General features: G+C 45.1%; 1 protein-coding gene across 7 annotated transcripts in view; it reads left to right on the top strand.

The window, feature by feature from the left end:
• Positions 1-16,595, top strand: part of LOC110504714 (inositol polyphosphate-4-phosphatase type I A) — a 47,150-nt gene extending 30,555 nt beyond the window's left edge. For 4 of the 7 annotated variants that reach the window (XM_036975104.1, XM_036975101.1, XM_036975103.1 and 1 more), the window contains exons 7-25: positions 1,006-1,114; positions 1,644-1,734; positions 1,991-2,138; positions 2,518-2,648; positions 4,687-4,791; positions 5,209-5,317; positions 5,786-5,803; positions 6,403-6,589; positions 6,944-7,249; positions 10,971-11,121; positions 11,399-11,539; positions 11,649-11,687; positions 11,770-11,942; positions 12,197-12,320; positions 12,813-13,080; positions 13,798-13,895; positions 14,006-14,118; positions 14,283-14,437; positions 14,888-16,595. In XM_036975104.1, coding sequence (XP_036830999.1) covers positions 1,006-1,114; positions 1,644-1,734; positions 1,991-2,138; positions 2,518-2,648; positions 4,687-4,791; positions 5,209-5,317; positions 5,786-5,803; positions 6,403-6,589; positions 6,944-7,249; positions 10,971-11,121; positions 11,399-11,539; positions 11,649-11,687; positions 11,770-11,942; positions 12,197-12,320; positions 12,813-13,080; positions 13,798-13,895; positions 14,006-14,118; positions 14,283-14,437; positions 14,888-15,020 — 2,599 coding nt within the window. In that variant the 3' untranslated portion in view covers positions 15,021-16,595. The remainder of the gene's footprint in view (positions 1-1,005; positions 1,115-1,643; positions 1,735-1,990; positions 2,139-2,517; positions 2,649-4,686; positions 4,792-5,208; positions 5,318-5,785; positions 5,804-6,402; positions 6,590-6,943; positions 7,250-10,970; positions 11,122-11,398; positions 11,540-11,648; positions 11,688-11,769; positions 11,943-12,196; positions 12,321-12,812; positions 13,081-13,797; positions 13,896-14,005; positions 14,119-14,282; positions 14,438-14,887) is intronic. The other 3 variants (XM_036975105.1, XM_036975106.1, XM_036975107.1) reach the window with 3 other exon arrangements.
• The last annotated feature ends 253 nt before the right edge of the window (positions 16,596-16,848 follow it).

The raw sequence follows: 16,848 nt of genomic DNA, 5'->3' as shown, positions 1-16,848 counted from the left end.
AGGGTAGCTCTCCACGAACAGGGTTGTAGTGAAAGCATACAGGAGGGTAGCTCTCCACGAACAGGGTTGTAGTGAAAGCCTACAGGAGGGTAGCTCTCCACGAACAGGGTTGTAGTGAAAGCCTACAAGAGGGTAGCTCTCCACGAACAGGGTTGTAGTGAAAGCCTACAGGAGGGTAGCTCTCCACGAACAGGGTTGTAGTGAAAGCCTACAGGAGGGTAGCTCTCCACGAACAGGGTTGTAGTGAAAGCCTACAGGAGGGTAGCTCTCCACGAACAGGGTTGTAGTGAAAGCCTCCAGGATGGTAGCTCTCCAGGAACAGGGTTGGTGAGCCCTGGGTTATATCTTGTCATAAGCGCAATGTGACTGGAAAAGAGTCAGGTTAGAATTTCAATTCTCATGAAATGAATAGGAAGACTAAAGTACGGGATACTATGTTGGTGTTTTAATTGAAAACATGCGGGACATGATAGTTTGGTTGCGGGACGTGGGTGACAAAATTGACAAAATACGGGACTGTCCCACACAATCTGGGTCTTGTGGTCACCCTAACACACACACACACACACACACACACACACACGCACACACACACACACACACACACACACTCACTCACACACGCACACACACACACACACACACACACACACACACACACACACACACACACACACACACACACACACACACACACACACACACACACACACACACACACACACACACACACACACACACACACGCACTTGACACACACTCACTCACTCACACACGCACACACACACACACACACACACACACACACACACACACACACACACACACACACGCACTTGAAACACACTCACTCACTCACACTCACACACACACACACACACACACACACACACACACACACACACACACACACACACACACACACACACACACACACACACACAACCTCCACATACACCCTCAGCTATTGTTATACAGCAGACATCTATTACTAATTGCCTCCAGGTCAGCGGAGAGCGAACGCATGGGCAACATCACCATCATCGCCTGGCAGATAGAAGAGAGGACAGAGCAGAGAGCCACCGCGGCCCGGCAGGACACTATCAATGGCAGGGTGAGTAGCCTGGTCTGGCCTGGTCTGCCAGAGGAAGAAACACCGTATTGGTAGAAATATATGACTTAATTTGAGTCGTTTTATTAATTCAGACCATATTATCTGATATGTTTGAAGATGTACCACAGACTGTAGGCCTAGGCTAGTAAATGTTTGTTTATTTGTTGGATTGTTCTTTAGCAACTTTTCCCATTTCCCTCTCATATTGCTTTCACCTGTCTGGTCAGTGGACTAGAAGGACAAGGAGAAAGGTTAAATCCACATGGTAGAAACAGGGATGTTTTACTTTCACCTGTCTGGTCAGTGGACTAGAAGGACAAGGAGAAAGGTTAAATCCACATGGTAGAAACAGGGATGTTTTACTTTCACCTGTCTGGTCAGTGGACTAGAAGGACAAAGAGAAAGGTTAAATCCACATGGTAGAAACAGGGATGTTTTACTTTCACTCAGTCTGTTCAGCTCACTGGTCAACTGAAGGGTGTCCATGTTGAATCGAACAGTCATGATGTCCTTTCCCTGTGTGTCTCAGATGATGCTTCAAGTGGATGACAGCCTGACTGAGTCAGTGAACATCAGGGCCAAGTCTGCATCTCTGTGCAAAGACACACTGCTTAAGGCTGGTGAGTGTGTTCCAGTGTGTGTCAGTGTGCGATTCTCTATTGGAAAGTGTGTGAGTGAGACTCCTTCATCATTCCTAGCGTACAGAGAGTTTACATTGAGAGTTCCTACAGATTTAGGAATTATGACTGACTGACACTGATTTATTCGTTGATTGATTTGCTAATTGATTAATTGATGAATGCATGTATTACATTCTGTAATGAATGATTATATTGATTGCTAGATGTTCTGACTGGTGTGTTGCTGTGCTGTCAGTTTTTGGGGGCACCATGTCACGTATGTATCGATTCCCCACCACGGATGGAAACCACCTGAGGATCCTAGAGCAGATGTCTGACAGCGTCCTCTCTCTACACATCCCTCGACAGTTTGTCAAACTACTGCTGGAGGAGGACGCTGCCAGGTACCGCAGAATACTATACTATGTTAGTGTGTGTGTGTGTGTGTGTGTGTGTGTGTGTGTGTGTGTGTGTGTGTGTGTCTGACAGCGTCCTCTCTCTACACATCCCTCGACAGTTTGTCAAACTACTGCTGGAGGAGGAAGTTGCCTGGTACCGCAGAATACTATACTGTGTGTGTGTGTGTGTGTGTGTGTGTGTGTGTGTGTGTGTGTGTGTGAATGCATGCTTGTGTGTGTGCCTGTGAATGTGTGTAGATCACTAACATTTGTGTGTGTGTGTGTGTGTGTGCGTGCGTGTGTGCGTGTGTGCGTGCGTGTGTGTGTGTGTGTGTGTATGTGTGTGTGTGTGTGTGTGCGTGTGTGCGTGCGTGCGTGCGTGTAGGGTGTGTGAGCTGGAGGAGTTGGGGGAGTTATCTCCATGTTGGGAGAACCTGAGGAGGGAGATCATTTCTCAATACCAGACCATCATCCTCACCTACCAGGAGACCATCTGCGACCTGCACCAATATAAAGGTTAACATCCTAACCTTTATAGAACTGTCAACCACAGGAGGCTGGTGTCACCTTAAGGACGGGCTTGTGGTATTGGATGGAGCGGAATAAGTGGAATGGTATCAAATACATCAAACACATGGTTTGATGCCATTCCATTTCCTCCGTTCCAGACATTATTATGACCTGTCCTCCCGTCAGCAGCCTCCACTGCTGTACACCAACACATTGATGACAGCTTTACACACTCTTGGCATTCTCTTTTACGAAATAGGGCTATCTTCTGTATACCACCCCTACCTTGTCACAACACAACTGATTGGCTCAAATGCATTAAGAAGGAAAGGAATTCCACAAATTAACTTTTAACAAGGTACACCTGTTAATTGAAATGCATTCCACCTTATGAAGCTGGTTGAGAGAATGCCAAGAGTGTGCAAAGCTGTCATAAAGGCAAAGGGTGGATACTTTGAAGAATCTAAAGTATAAAATATGTTTTGATTTGTTTAACACTTTTTTGGTTACTAGATGATTCCATATGTGTTATTTCATAGTTTTGATGTCTTCACTATTATTATACAATGTAGAAAATAGTACAAACAAATAAAAACCCTTGAATGAGTAGGTGTGTCCATACTTTTGGCTGGTACTGAATATCAGAAACCTTCTCCATTACAACATTTTTAATTTAATTTGACCTTTATTTAACTAGGCAAGTCAGTTAAGAACAAATTCTTATTTTCAATGACGGCCTAGGGGCAGAACGACAGATTTGTACCTTGTCAGCTCAGGGATTTGAACTTGCAACCTTCCGGTTACTAGTCCAACGCTCTAACCACTAGGCTACCCTGCCGCCCCATACAGTACATGACCAAAAGTATGTGGAGACCTGCTTGTCGAACATCTCATTCCAAAATCCTGGGCATTAATATGGAGTTGGACTCCCCTTTGCTGCCATAACACAGAATTGTCATTGTATGCTGTAGCGTTAAGATTTCCCTTCACTGGAACTAAAGGGCCTGGAGCGAACCATGAAAAACAGCGCCAGACCATTATTCCTCCTCCACCAAACTTTACAGTTGCCACTGTACATTGGGGCAGAGTGCTCCAGAGTCCAATGGCACCGAGCTTTACGCCACTCCAGCTGATGCTAGGCATTGCACATAGTAATCTTAGGCTTGTGTGAGGCTGCTCGGTCATGGAAACCAATTTCATGAAGCTCCCGACGAACAGTTATTGTGCTGACGTTGCTCCCAGAGGCAGTTTGGAACTCGGTAGTGAGTGTTGCAACCGAGGACAGATTATTTTTACCCGCTACACGCTTCAGCACTCGGCAGTCCCGTTCTATGAGCTTGTGTGGCCTACCACTTCACAGCTGAACGGTTGTTGCTTCTAGATGTTTCCACTTCATAACTTACAGTTGCCCGGGGCAGCTCTAGCAGGGCTGAAACTTGATGAACTGACTTGTTGGAAAGGTGGCATCCTATGACGGTGCCACGTTGAAAGTCACTGAGCTCTTCAGTAAGGCCATTCTATTGTCAATGTTTGTCTATGGCGATTGCATGGCGTGTGCTTGATTTTGTACACCTGTCAGCAACGGGTGTGGCTGAAACAGCCCAATCCACTCATTTGAAGGGTGGACTCATACTTTTGTATATATTGTGTATTTCATATCACTAACGCTTCAGTAACATGCTGGACGAGACTATCAATAGTGTACAGTACAACACTATCAGTAACATACAGGAAGTATCAGTAACATACAGGAAGTATCAGTAACATACAGGAAGAGTCTATCAGTAACATACAGGAAGAGTCTATCAGTAACATACAGGAAGTATCAGTAACATACAGGAAGAGTCTATCAGTAACATACAGGAAGTATCAGTAACATACAGGAAGTATCAGTAACATACAGGAAGAGACTATCAGTAACATACAGGAAGTATCAGTAACATACAGGAAGGATCAGTAACATACATGAAGTATCAGTAACATACAGGAAGAGACTATCAGTAGTCGGCATCATCTTAACATTTCCAACCTACTCCTCTTCCAGGTCCATCCTTTAAATCCAGCACTCTGAAAGCAGAGAAGAAGCTGGAGTTCATCCCCACTAACCTGCACGTCCAGAGGATGAGAGTACAAGGAGAGTCTGGCTATGGTAGGGGACCTGTTATATCTATCAGTCTCTATGGTAGAGGACCTGTTATATCTATCAGTCTCTATGGTAGGGGACCTGTTATATCTATCAGTCTCTATGGTAGGGGACCTGTTATATCTATCAGTCTCTATGGTAGAGGACCTGTCATATCTATTAGTCTCTATGGTAGGGGACCTGTTATATCTATCAGTCTCTATGGTAGGGGGCCTGTCATATCCATCAGTCTCTATGGTAGAGGAACTGTTATATCTATCAGTCTCTATGTCCTTTATATCCATAATTATATCCATCTGGCTCAATGTAATTTTCTGTTTATATCTGTCTAAAAGTACTCTCTTCCCCTCCACCTCCCTTGCTCCCCTCTCTCCTCCTCCCTCCCTCCCCTCTCCCTCCACTTCCCTCCGTCTCCTTTCCTAGACAGGACCTATGACGTAGTAACTATAGGGGCCCCAGCAGCCCACTACCAAGGCTTTAAGCACTGTGGTCTCCGGAAACTTATCCACAAGTTTGAGGAGGCTAGGAAACAGTGAGTACGGGCAATAGACCAGCTGTCCCGAATTACTTTCAGTCGCAGACTTTATTTTTCCTTGAGTTAACGGTTGGGGGTCGGAACATAGTTCTAAATCATTTGTACACAAAGCCCAAACAGATAAACTATTTGACAAAGAAAGAATAACTTTACACCTTGATCACATTGGGATATGATCACATTTGCCTCTCTATTCATGCATGGGAATACTTGAGAACAGATTTTCTAATTGAAATCATTTTCAGATGATTCCCTGGTGATTGTACAGGCTTTTATGTCCAACCAAAATTATCAATTTATTTATTTATTTTTTGCTGAGAAGATTTTGGGGTCTGAATAATATCAATTGGGGCCAATCAAGAAATCCTGCTATAGGCACAACAGTTCCACATGTCATTGTTATCATTCATTTAGATGTAGAACCTTTGACTGAATTGTGCCCTTTTTTTCTTGCTTTCTGATCAGCGCATATGAGGAGGAATGGTGAGCTCTGTCACCTGGTCTGTTTATGCATGCATTGTGGGTAGATGTGTTTATGCTCTGTATAACATTGTTTTAAATCTGCACGTGTCAGCACCTTTTCACTCCGGATCTCTCTTTATCTCTCTCTCTCTCTCTCTCTCTCTCTTTATCTCTCTCTCTCTCTCTCTCTCGTTATCTCTCTCTCTTTATCTCTCTCTCTTTATCTCTCTCTCTTTATCTCTCTCTCTCTATCTCTCTCTCTCTATCTCTATCTCTCTCTATCTCTCTCTCTCTCTCTCTCTCTCTCTCTCTCTCTCTCTCTCTCTCTCTCTCTCTTTATCTCTCTTTATCTCTCTCTCTCTCTCTTTATCTCTCTCTCTCTCTCTTTATCTCTATCTCTCTTTATCTCTCTTTATCTCTCTCTCTCTCTCTTTATCTCTCTCTCTCTCTCTTTATCGCTCTCTCTCTCTCTCTCTCTCTCTTTATCTCTCTCTCTCTCTTTATCTCTCTCTCTCTCTTTATCTCTCTCACTTTGTCTCTCTCTCTCTCTCTCTCTCTCTCTCTCTCTCTCTCTCTCTCTCTCTCTCTCACTCACTCACATATTCACACACACCTTGCAGCAGTTCTGGGTCTAGCTCTAAGCCGGTGGCCTACCTGCCTCGGGACGTGTTGAGAGCGAAGGAGCTGATTGGTCAGGTCAACACTTTGAAGACTCAGGTTTGCTACTACACCGAACGTTTGTCCCGCGCTGCCAAGGAACGCTCAGCCAACGCTCTGGAGAGAACCCTCGCCATCCTCTCTGAGAAGGTAGGAGAGGGGGAGAGAGGGGGGGGAGGAGGGGAGGGAGAAGGAGGGAGGGAGAAGAGAAGGGAAAGAAGCATTGAGAAATGCCCTCATGTATCTATGCAATGAATGTATTTCACTGTATTAATACACACTATTATACTGTATATTTCCCTGTCTCCTCCACTCACTTTCTCCTCCTCTCCCTGTCTCTTTTCCATCTCGCTCCCTGCCTCTCCTCCATCTCTCTCCTCTCCCTTTCTCTTCATTCCCTGCCTCTCATCCATCTCTCTCCTCTTCTCTCTCTCTCCTCCATGTCTCTCCTCCATGTCTCTTCGTCTCTCCCTGTCTCTCCTCCATCTCTCTCCCCTTCTCCAGACTCGTCAGTTGGTGACAGTCTGTGACTCTAAGCTGCTGTCCTCAGCCATCCTAGCCCTTACTGCCGCCCGGCCGGAATGCATCGTCCAGAAGGGCAGTCCCTCCCCATCGTCCCTCACCCCCTCTCCATCCCGCTCCCCCTGTCGCTCATCTACCTCACCCTGTCGCTCCTCTACCTCCCCCTCACGCCAATCCACCTCCCCCTCGCGTCGCTCCATCTCCCCTCGCCACTCAGTATACGTGGAGGGAGAGAGGGGGAGAGGCAAGCGCTCCTCCCTACAGGCTGACTGGCATGAGGAGGACTGGGTAAGGAGACATTGATCATTTTCTGTTCAACAATTGAGAATAACAACAATATTGTATAGAATGTACAGTCTGGGCCTGAAGTTTTGAGAATGACACAAATATACATTTTCACAAAGCTTGCTTCTTCAGTGTCTTTAGATATTTTTGTCAGATGTTACTATAGAATACTGAAGTATAATTACAAGCATTTCATAAGTGTCAAAGGCTTTTATTGACAATTAAATGAAGTTGATGCAAAGAGTCAATATTTGTAGTGTTGACACTTCTTTTTCAAGACCTCTGCAATCCGCCCTGGCATGCTGCCAATTAACTTCTGGGCCACATCTGGCTGATGGCAGCCCATTCTTGCATAATCAATGCTTGGAGTTTGTCAGAATTTGTGGGGTTTTGTTTGTCCACCCGCCTCTTGAGGATTGACCACAAGTTCTCAATGGGATTAAGGTCTGGGGAGTTTCCTGGCCATGGACCCAAAATATTGATGTTTTGTTCCCCGAGCCACTTAGTCATCACTTTTGCCTTATGGTAAAGTGCTCCATCATGCTGGAAAAGACATTGTTCGTCACCAAACTGTTCCTGGATGGTTGGGAGAAGTTGCTCCCAGAGGATGTGTTGGTACCATTCTTTGTTCATGGCTGTGTTCTCAGGAAAAATTGTGAGTGAGCCCACTCCCTTTGGCTGAGAAGCAACCCCACACATGAATGGTCTCAGGATGCTTTACTGTTGGCATGACACAGGACTGATGGTAGCACTCACCTTGTCTTCTCCGGACAAGCTTTTTTCCGGATGCCCCAAACAATCGGAAAGGGGATTCATCAGAGAAAATGACTTTACCCCAGTCCTCAGCAGTCCAATCCCCGTACCTTTTGCAGAATATCAGTCTGCCCCTGATGTTTTTCCTGGAGAGAAGTGGCTTCTTCGCTGCGCTTCTAGACACCAGGCCATCCTCCAAAAGTCTTCGCCTCACTGTGCGTGCAGATAGCCTAGTGGTTAGAGCGGGGCGGCAGGGTAGCCTGGTGGTTAGAGCGTTGGATTAGTAACCGAAAGGTTGCAAGTTCAAATCCCCGAACTGACAAGGTACAAATCTGTTCTTCTGCCCCTGAACAGGCATTTAACCCACTGTTCCTAGACCAGTTAACCCACTGTTCCTAGACCAGTTAACCCACTGTTCCTAGACCAGTTAACCCACTGTTCCTAGACCAGTTAACCCACTGTTCCTAGACCAGTTAACCCACTGTTCCTAGACCATTTAACCCACTGTTCCTAGACCAGTTAACCCACTGTTCCTAGACCTGTTAACCCACTGTTCCTAGACCTGTTAACCCACTGTTCCTAGACCAGTTAACCCACTGTTCCTAGACCAGTTAACCCACTGTTCCTAGACCAGTTAACCCACTGTTCCTAGACCATTTAACCCACTGTTCCTAGACCAGGTAACCCACTGTTCCTAGACCAGTTAACCCACTGTTCCTAGACCAGTTAACCCACTGTTCCTAGACCAGTTAACCCACTGTTCCTAGGCCGTCATTGTAAAATAAGAATTTCTTCTTAACTGACTTGCCTAGTTAAATAAAGGTAAAATAAAAAGATGCACTCACCTGCCTGCAGCCATTCCTGAGCAAGCTGTACTGGTGGTGCTCTTATCCTGCAGCTGAATCAACTTTAGGAGACAGTCTTGGCGCTTGCTGGGCACCCTTCACAACAATTCAACTGCTCTCCTTGAAGTTCTTGATGATCCAATAAATGGTTGATTTAGGTGCAATCTTACTGGCAGCAACATTCTTGCCTGTGAAGCCCTTTTTGGGCAAAGCAATGATGACGGCACGTGTTTCCTTGCAGGTAACCATGGTTGACAGAGGAAGAACAATGATTCCAAGCACCACCCTCCTTTTGACGCTTCCAGTCTGTTATTCGAACTCAATCAGCATGACAGAGTGATCTCCAGCCCTGTCCTCGTCAACACTCACACCTGTGTTAACCTGTCTAGGACTAGCGGAACCCCCCCGCAACAGCCAGTGAAAGTGCAGGGCGCCAAATTCAAAGCAACAAAAATCTCAAAATTAAAATTCCTCAAGCATACACGTATTTTACACCATTTTAAAGATACAATTCTCTTTAATCCAGTCTGATTTCAAAAAGGATTTACAGCGAAAGCACCACAAACGATTATGTTAGGTCACCACCAAGCCACAGAAAAACACAGCAATTTTTTCCAGCCAAAGAGAGGAGTCACAAAAAGCAGAAATAGAGATAAAATGAATCACTAACCTTTGATGATCTTTATCAGATGACACTCACAGGACTTCATGTTACACAATACATGTATGTTTTGTTTGATTAAGTTCATATTTAAAATGAACCAATGTAAATTTGAGTTTACATTGGCGTGTTACATTCAGTAGTTCTAAAACATGCGGTGATATTGCAGAGAGCCACATCAATTTACAGAAATACTCATAATAAACATTGATAAAGATACGACTATTATACATGGAACTTAAACTTCTCGCTGTGTCAGATAAAACATTTTTTTTAAAAAGCAAACCATACAATAATCTGAGCCTTTAGACAATAAGCCTTTAGACAACAAAGCAGCCAAAAAGATACCCGCCATATTGGGTAGTCAACATTACTCAGAAATAGCATTTTAAATATTCACTTACCTTTGATGATCTTCATCAGAATGCACTCCCAGGAATCCCAGTTCCACCATAAATGTTTGATTTGTTCGATAATGTCCGTCATTTATGTCCAAATATCTTCTTTTGTTAGGGCGTTTGGTAAACAAATCCAAAAGCACGTTCAGGTCGCGCCGAACGTCGGATGAAAAGTTCAAAAAGTTCCGTTACAGCCCGTAGAAACATGCCAAACTAAGTATGGAATCAATCTTTAGGATGTTTTTAACATAACACTTCATTAATGTTCCAACCGGACAATTCCTTTGTCTGTACAAATTAAGTGGAACGTAGCTACCTTTCACGTGAGTGCGCCAGACCGAGGCTGTGGCATTCTGCCAGACCACTCACTCATAGAGCCCTTATGAGCCCCTCCTTTAGAGTAAAATCCTCAAAACAGGTTGTAAATACTGTTGACATCTAGTGGAAGCCTTGGGAAGTGAAACATAACTAATATCACCCTGTATCATCAATGGGGGCTGAGTTGAAAAACAAACCTCAGATTTCCCACTTCCTGGTTGGTTTTTTTCTAAGGTGTTTGCCTGCCATATGAGTTCTGTTATACTCACAGACATCATTCAAACAGTTTTAGAAACTTCAAAGTGTTTTCTATCCAAATTTACTAATTATATGCACATTCTAGCTTTTACGGCTGAGTAGCAGGCAGCTTAATTTGGGCACGTTTTTCATCCAAGCTACCAAATACTGCCAAAGAAGTTAACGAGAGAATAATGGACATGATGTCAGCTGGTCCTTTTGTGGCAGGGCTGAAATGCAGTGGAAATTAATTTTGGTTTATTTGCATGGCAAAGAGGGAGTTTGCAATTAATTGCAATTCATCTGATCACTCTTCATAACATTCTGGAGTATATGCAAATTGCCATCATACAAATTGAGGCAGCAGACTTTGTGAAAATTAATATTTGTGTCATTCTCAAAACTTTTGGCCACGGCTGTATATACAACGTTTATTTCATATTTCATCCCTCTATCTTTCTGTGGCGCTCTCCCTCCACCCGGCCCTCTGACCCACCCTCTCTACCCTCCAGGAGAAGGTGTGGTTAAATGTAGATAAGAGTCTGGACTGTGTGATCCAGAGGGTGGAAAGACTGCTGGCCAAAGACAGGCTGCAGAGTGACAGCAGCAGTGAGGATGTGTTCCTGGATGCTCAGCAGCTGACCAACGCCATTACTAAGAGAAGTAAACATGCACACACATTCACATACTAGTCAAATGGATCTATTGAAGTGAAATAGGCTATTTAACTAGACATTCTTGCATCTCCTGATTTTCAAACTAACTGATTGAGGGAAGGTATTTCAGTTTTTTATTTGTAATGCATTTGCAAAAATGTCCAAAAACCTGTGTTTGGGAATGATTGATGGATGGGTGGGTGGGTGGATGTGTGGCCGGGTGGGTATATTGGTTTAGAAGTTGAGGTTAGGGGATAAAAGTGAATGTGTGTGAATCCCATGAGGTATCCATGGAAACAGGGAAGCCTTCTGGATACACCCTGGATCGTCATCTTCATCACCTCTTCTTCCTCCATCATCATCAATGTCATCATTCCCTCATCTGAGCACCACATGTCAATCAAACCATGAAAGACAAAAGCACTGTAGGTTCACGGCCACTTTGACTGTTCTATATTGTAACATCATTCTTTAACTAGCAGACATGAACACTGATGTCATAACACTGATGTTATGCTCTTCTCTCCCCTCTAGACAGCAGCCCAGACATAGAAAAAGAAAAGCCCTCCCCAGGTAGGAGCAAGATTGTGTGTGTGTGTGTGTGTGTAAATGTCTGTGCATATATACTGTATAACCTCTCTCCTGTCTGTACCAGGTGAATGGAGTGATGCGTTGTACCCTCTCCTGACCACCCTGTCCGAGTGTGTGTCTCTGATGAGTGACAAGGCTAAGAAGTCCATGGTGTTCCTCCTAATGCAGGACAGTGCTCCCACCATCGCCATGAACCTCACGCTACAGTACCGAAGAGATGTGGTCTTCTGTCAGACGGTGGGTTTACACACACACACACACACACACACACACACACACACGCGCATGTACATACATGTGTGTGTACACACTCACACAACACCACTCTTGCACTGCAGCATAACCAGATGGATTTAATTGCTGTTCTATAATATACATTGTTATTGAATTGATCAATAACATTGTTATTATAGATGTTTGACAGATTATTATATAGATGATTATAGTTGTATAGGTTATTGAGAGTTGTATTGGTGTTTTCCACTATGTAGCTGTCAGCTCTGATCTGTGGCTTCGTCATCAAGCTGAGGAACTGTCTCTGTGACGACGGCTTCCTCAGGCAGCTCCACACCATCGGCCTGCTGGTCCAGCATGAGGGCCTGCTTAGCACCTATGGTAACCTCCTGCCCGTGTGTGTGTGTGTGTGTGTGTGTGTGTGTGTGTGTGTGTGTGTGTGTGTGTGTGTGTGTGTGTGTGTGTGTGTGTGTGCGTGTGTGCGTGCGTGCGTTCTTGTGTTTTCTTTAATGAAAATACACACACACAGGCACACATGATTATGCTGATTTGAAACCCACTTTTTTATTTTTTAAATGACAACTGAAATCTACTCTGACCCCTTTCTCTTAAATTATGACCACTGAAACCTACTCTGACCCCTTTCTCTTAAATCATGACCACTGAAACCTACTCTGACCCCTTACTCTTAAATTATGACCACTGAAACCTACTCTGACCCCTTACTCTTAAATTATGACCACTGAAACCTACTCTGACCCCTTTCTCTCTTCAAATCTTAAAGGGGAGGAACTGAAACCTACTTTGACCCCTTACTCTTAAATTATGACTACTGAAACCTACTCTGACCACTTGTTCTCTTCAATCTTAAAGGGGATGAGCTGGCCATGTTGGAGGACATGAGTGTTGGCGTGATGGATCTGCGGAACGTCACCTTTAAAGTCACCCAGGCAACCTCGGTCTTCGGCCCAGACATGCTGCCTGTCATCACCGGGAACCGGGACGGCTTCAACGTCAGGGTTCCGTTACCAGCGCCGATGTTTGATGCGTTGCCGCGGGAGATCCAGAACGGCATGCTGCTGCGGGTGCAGCCTGTTCTCTTCAATGTGGGAATCAATGAACAGCAGACACTGGCAGAGAAGTGAGTGAACGAGAGAAGAGAGGGGAGGAAAGATGAGGAGAGGTGATGGAGGGAGGAGAGGTGATGGAGGGGTGATGGAAGGTGGAGGGGTGTTGGAGGGTGGAGGTAGGAGAAGTGATGGAGGTGATGGGGGAGGAGAGTGGATGGAGGGAGGAGAGGTGATGGAGGGGTGGTGAAGGGAGGAGAGGAGATGGAGGGAGGGAGGAGAGGTGATAGAGGGAGGCAGGGAGGGTGGTAAGGGAGGGAGGGAGGGAGGGAGGGAGGGAGGGAGGGAGGGAGGGAGGGAGGGAGGGAGGGAGGGAGGGAGGGTGGGAGGGAGGGAGGGAGGGAGGGAGGGAGGGAGGTGATGGATGGATGGAGGGAGGGAGGGACGAGAGGTGATGGATGGATGGAGGGAGGGACGAGAGGTGATGGAGAGAGGGAGAAGAGGTGATGGAGGGAGGGACGAGAGGTGATGGATGGATGGTGGGAGGGACGAGAGGTGATGGAGGGAGGGAGAAGAGGTGATGGAGGGAGGGACGAGAGGTGATGGATGGATGGAGGGAGGGACGAGAGGTGATGGAGAGAGGGAGAAGAGGTGATGGAGGGAGGACCAGCAGCACAATGTAAGAGAGGAGTAGTCAAAATGTGTGTTACCATGGCAATGGCAGCCAGCTAATATTTCTGTTTCTGTTTCTGTCTGTCTGTCTGTCTGTCTGTCGATCTGTGTATTGATAGGTTTGGAGACACATCTCTCCAGGAGGTGATTAACATGGAGAATATGGCTCGTCTCAGCTCCTACTACGACCAGTACAAAGAGGTCCTGCCTGAGGACTGTGAGTCATACACAACCTCATCTTAACCTCAACCCCTAATTAAGTGGGCAACAACCGGGTTCCTAAAATGTACGTCAGTGCAATAATCCTCTCTTTTCTCTCCTCTTCAGGCCTCCCTCGTACCCGTAGTCAGACCAGCCTGCCTGAGCTGCTGAAGCTGCTCGGTCAGAACATCAGTGCCAGGAAGAGCAAGAACGTAGAGATCCTGTGGCAGGCAGCGGAGGTAGAGACATTCTCCCCTTTCTCTCTCTCTCTCCACAAGATCCTATTTTGTAGCACTCTGAATGAGCTGAAGTCTTTGCCTGACTCTGTACTCTCACCCATTCTCCTCTGCCCCCCCCCCTTCTTTCTCTCTCTCTCCCTGTCTCTCGCTCTCTCCCTTCCCAGGTGTGTCGGCGTCTGAACGGCGTGCGTTTCACCAGCTGTAAGAGTGCTAAGGATCGTACAGCCATGTCTCTAACCCTGGAGCAGTGTCTGATACTCCAGCAGGAGCACGCCATGGCCCCACAGGTCTTCTTCCAGGCCCTCGACTGCATGCGCAGGTGAGCCAGCCACACAACTGCCTGAACAAAAAGAGACAAGACATTGTAACGTCTACCATGTAGAATTAGAAGAAAATAAAGAATTCTGTCCATGTTTATAATAACTTTATATAATATAACTCCACCTCCAATTTATCTTTTAAACCCTCCCCCTATCCTTCTCTCTCCTGGCCTCTTCCCCCCCCCCTCCCCCCTCTCATTTTCTTTCCTCTCCTTCCCCTCTCATCCGCTCTACCCTCCTTTCCGTCTCTCTCTCCTCTCCTTTTCTCTCCTCTCCCTCTCTCCTTCTCTCCTCTCTGCTCCCCTCCCTATTCTACCCTCCTTTCCGTCTCTCTCTCCTCTCCTTTTCTCTCCTCTCCCTCTCTCCTTCTCTCCTCTCTGCTCCCCTCCCTATTCTACCCTCCCCTCCCCCCTCTCCTTCTCTTTCCTCTCCTCTCCTCCTTCCGACAGTGAGGGCTGCAGACGAGAGAACACCATGAAGAATGTAGGATGTCGTAAATACGCCTTCAACTCCCTCCAGCTGAAGGCCTTTCCCAAACAGTACCGCCCCCCTGAGGGCACCTATGGGAAAGTAGATACCTGATTGGACAGCTGCCCATCTCTCGAAGTAGCCAATAGAAGGGGACAGAGACTAGACAATGTCAACGTCAACAACAACATAAAAACAAAATAACTTCATGAAAGCAACCGATCCCTTTCTATAGTGCTGACTCACTGTTGATGTTATCTGTGGTAGATTGATAGCGCTTCCCTCTCCTTTGCGATTAGTATCTCTGCGTTATGGCATGAGAACCACTACACGCACACAACAACAACAACAACAACAACAACAACTTAAAAACAGCTTTTGCAATACATTGTCACAGATTGTATTGATGTAAAACAAACTTTAGTTCTAGAGCTGCAGTTGTTTTAGTTGTACTTAGAGCTCTTATCATGTGGCCTGGGTTCTTACCACTGTCTCTCATGGAACATTTAAAGTCAATTTAAAGAGAACAAAACCTTTGTGTACAGAGCATCAGTGTGTTATTTGCTCATGATTATACACAAGGATTAGATGTCGACACTTGTATCTGTGATGTATGAAGACCCATCCCAAGCGTATTTGATAATGCAGCTACTGGACAGGGTTAGTGCAAAATGGAGCGCCACTATGCTGTGTTTTGGTTTTTCTACTGAGTCAAACAGTTGCAGTGACAGGGTTCATCTGTCCCTTGGCCACTGCATGTTTATTTTATGTTTTATATCTTGTCATTGAGTGCATGGTACAATGCTCCACTATATTAGATGCAAGCATGGATGGGGTTCACACACAACCAAATTCATCCAAAAACAACTCAATTAAAATATATGATCACATGCTTGTAGATTGTATTCAACTGAAAAATAACATAGTGTCCAAATCTTGCACTCCCCCCAACCCCTGTCTGTTCATAAAGTAATGTTTAGATCCATGACCCAGGTGGTAGGCATATTAACTTTAAATCAAACTATAGACTCAGTCAAACTATAACATATTAGCTTAGAGTAAGGACCAGTGTTATAAGAAATATTATGTGGGCAGCTTTTCTCTGCGAGTTTCATCTCTTTTAAGAACCCCAGAGGAATACTACAACACTGATAGAAGCTAACTCACTCTGACGCTGCAGAGGGCGCCTGACGGACTGGACCACCACAGGAGCAACAAAACACGGCTTTATTTGTACAACCGTTAGATAGAAAAGCCTTACATTATTATTGTACGTTTGGATATAATGGACTGGTACAGTGCATAGAAAGAAGTCTGTTTAAAATGCACAGCGTTATGCGTTAAATTGTACTGTGAACCCCTCACTAGCTTCTGTTTCCATGTTTATCCATAGCTTTTATTGCACATTACAGAGACAGTTTATTTTTATTTAGGAAAACATTTTTAAACTTTATTTTGCTGAATATTATTGATGCTGATTGATGCACTGAAAATTGCTGAAAAAAGTTGCCAAAATGCTGCGAGTTTTATCCATCCATCCATATATGTCATGTATTTTTCTTTGTGTGTATTGAGCCACACACTTTCAGGTGAAAACATCTGTATCTGTACAGGTACAGGCTTTGCTGTAAAATGTGCTTTCCCCCTCAACTCTGTAACTTAAAATTAAAATATGAGCAGTAAACTGTTTCACCATATTCTGTGATATGTAAAGTATACCTCTGGTCTTTATAGTCTGTCTGTCTGCATGTCTGTGATATGTAAAGTATACCTCTGGTCTTTATAGTCTGTCTGCATGTCTGTGATATGTAAAGTATACCTCTGGTCTTTATAGTCTGTCTGTCTGCATGTCTGTGATATGTAAAGTATACCTCTGGTCTTTATAGTCTGTCTGTCTGCATGTCTGTGATATGTAAAGTATACCTCTGGTCTTTATAGTTTG

This window comes from Oncorhynchus mykiss, chromosome 3 (assembly GCF_013265735.2).
Source record: "Oncorhynchus mykiss isolate Arlee chromosome 3, USDA_OmykA_1.1, whole genome shotgun sequence".
NCBI classification, from domain to species: domain Eukaryota; kingdom Metazoa; phylum Chordata; class Actinopteri; order Salmoniformes; family Salmonidae; genus Oncorhynchus; species Oncorhynchus mykiss.
This window is presented reverse-complemented; position numbering and strand designations above follow the sequence as displayed.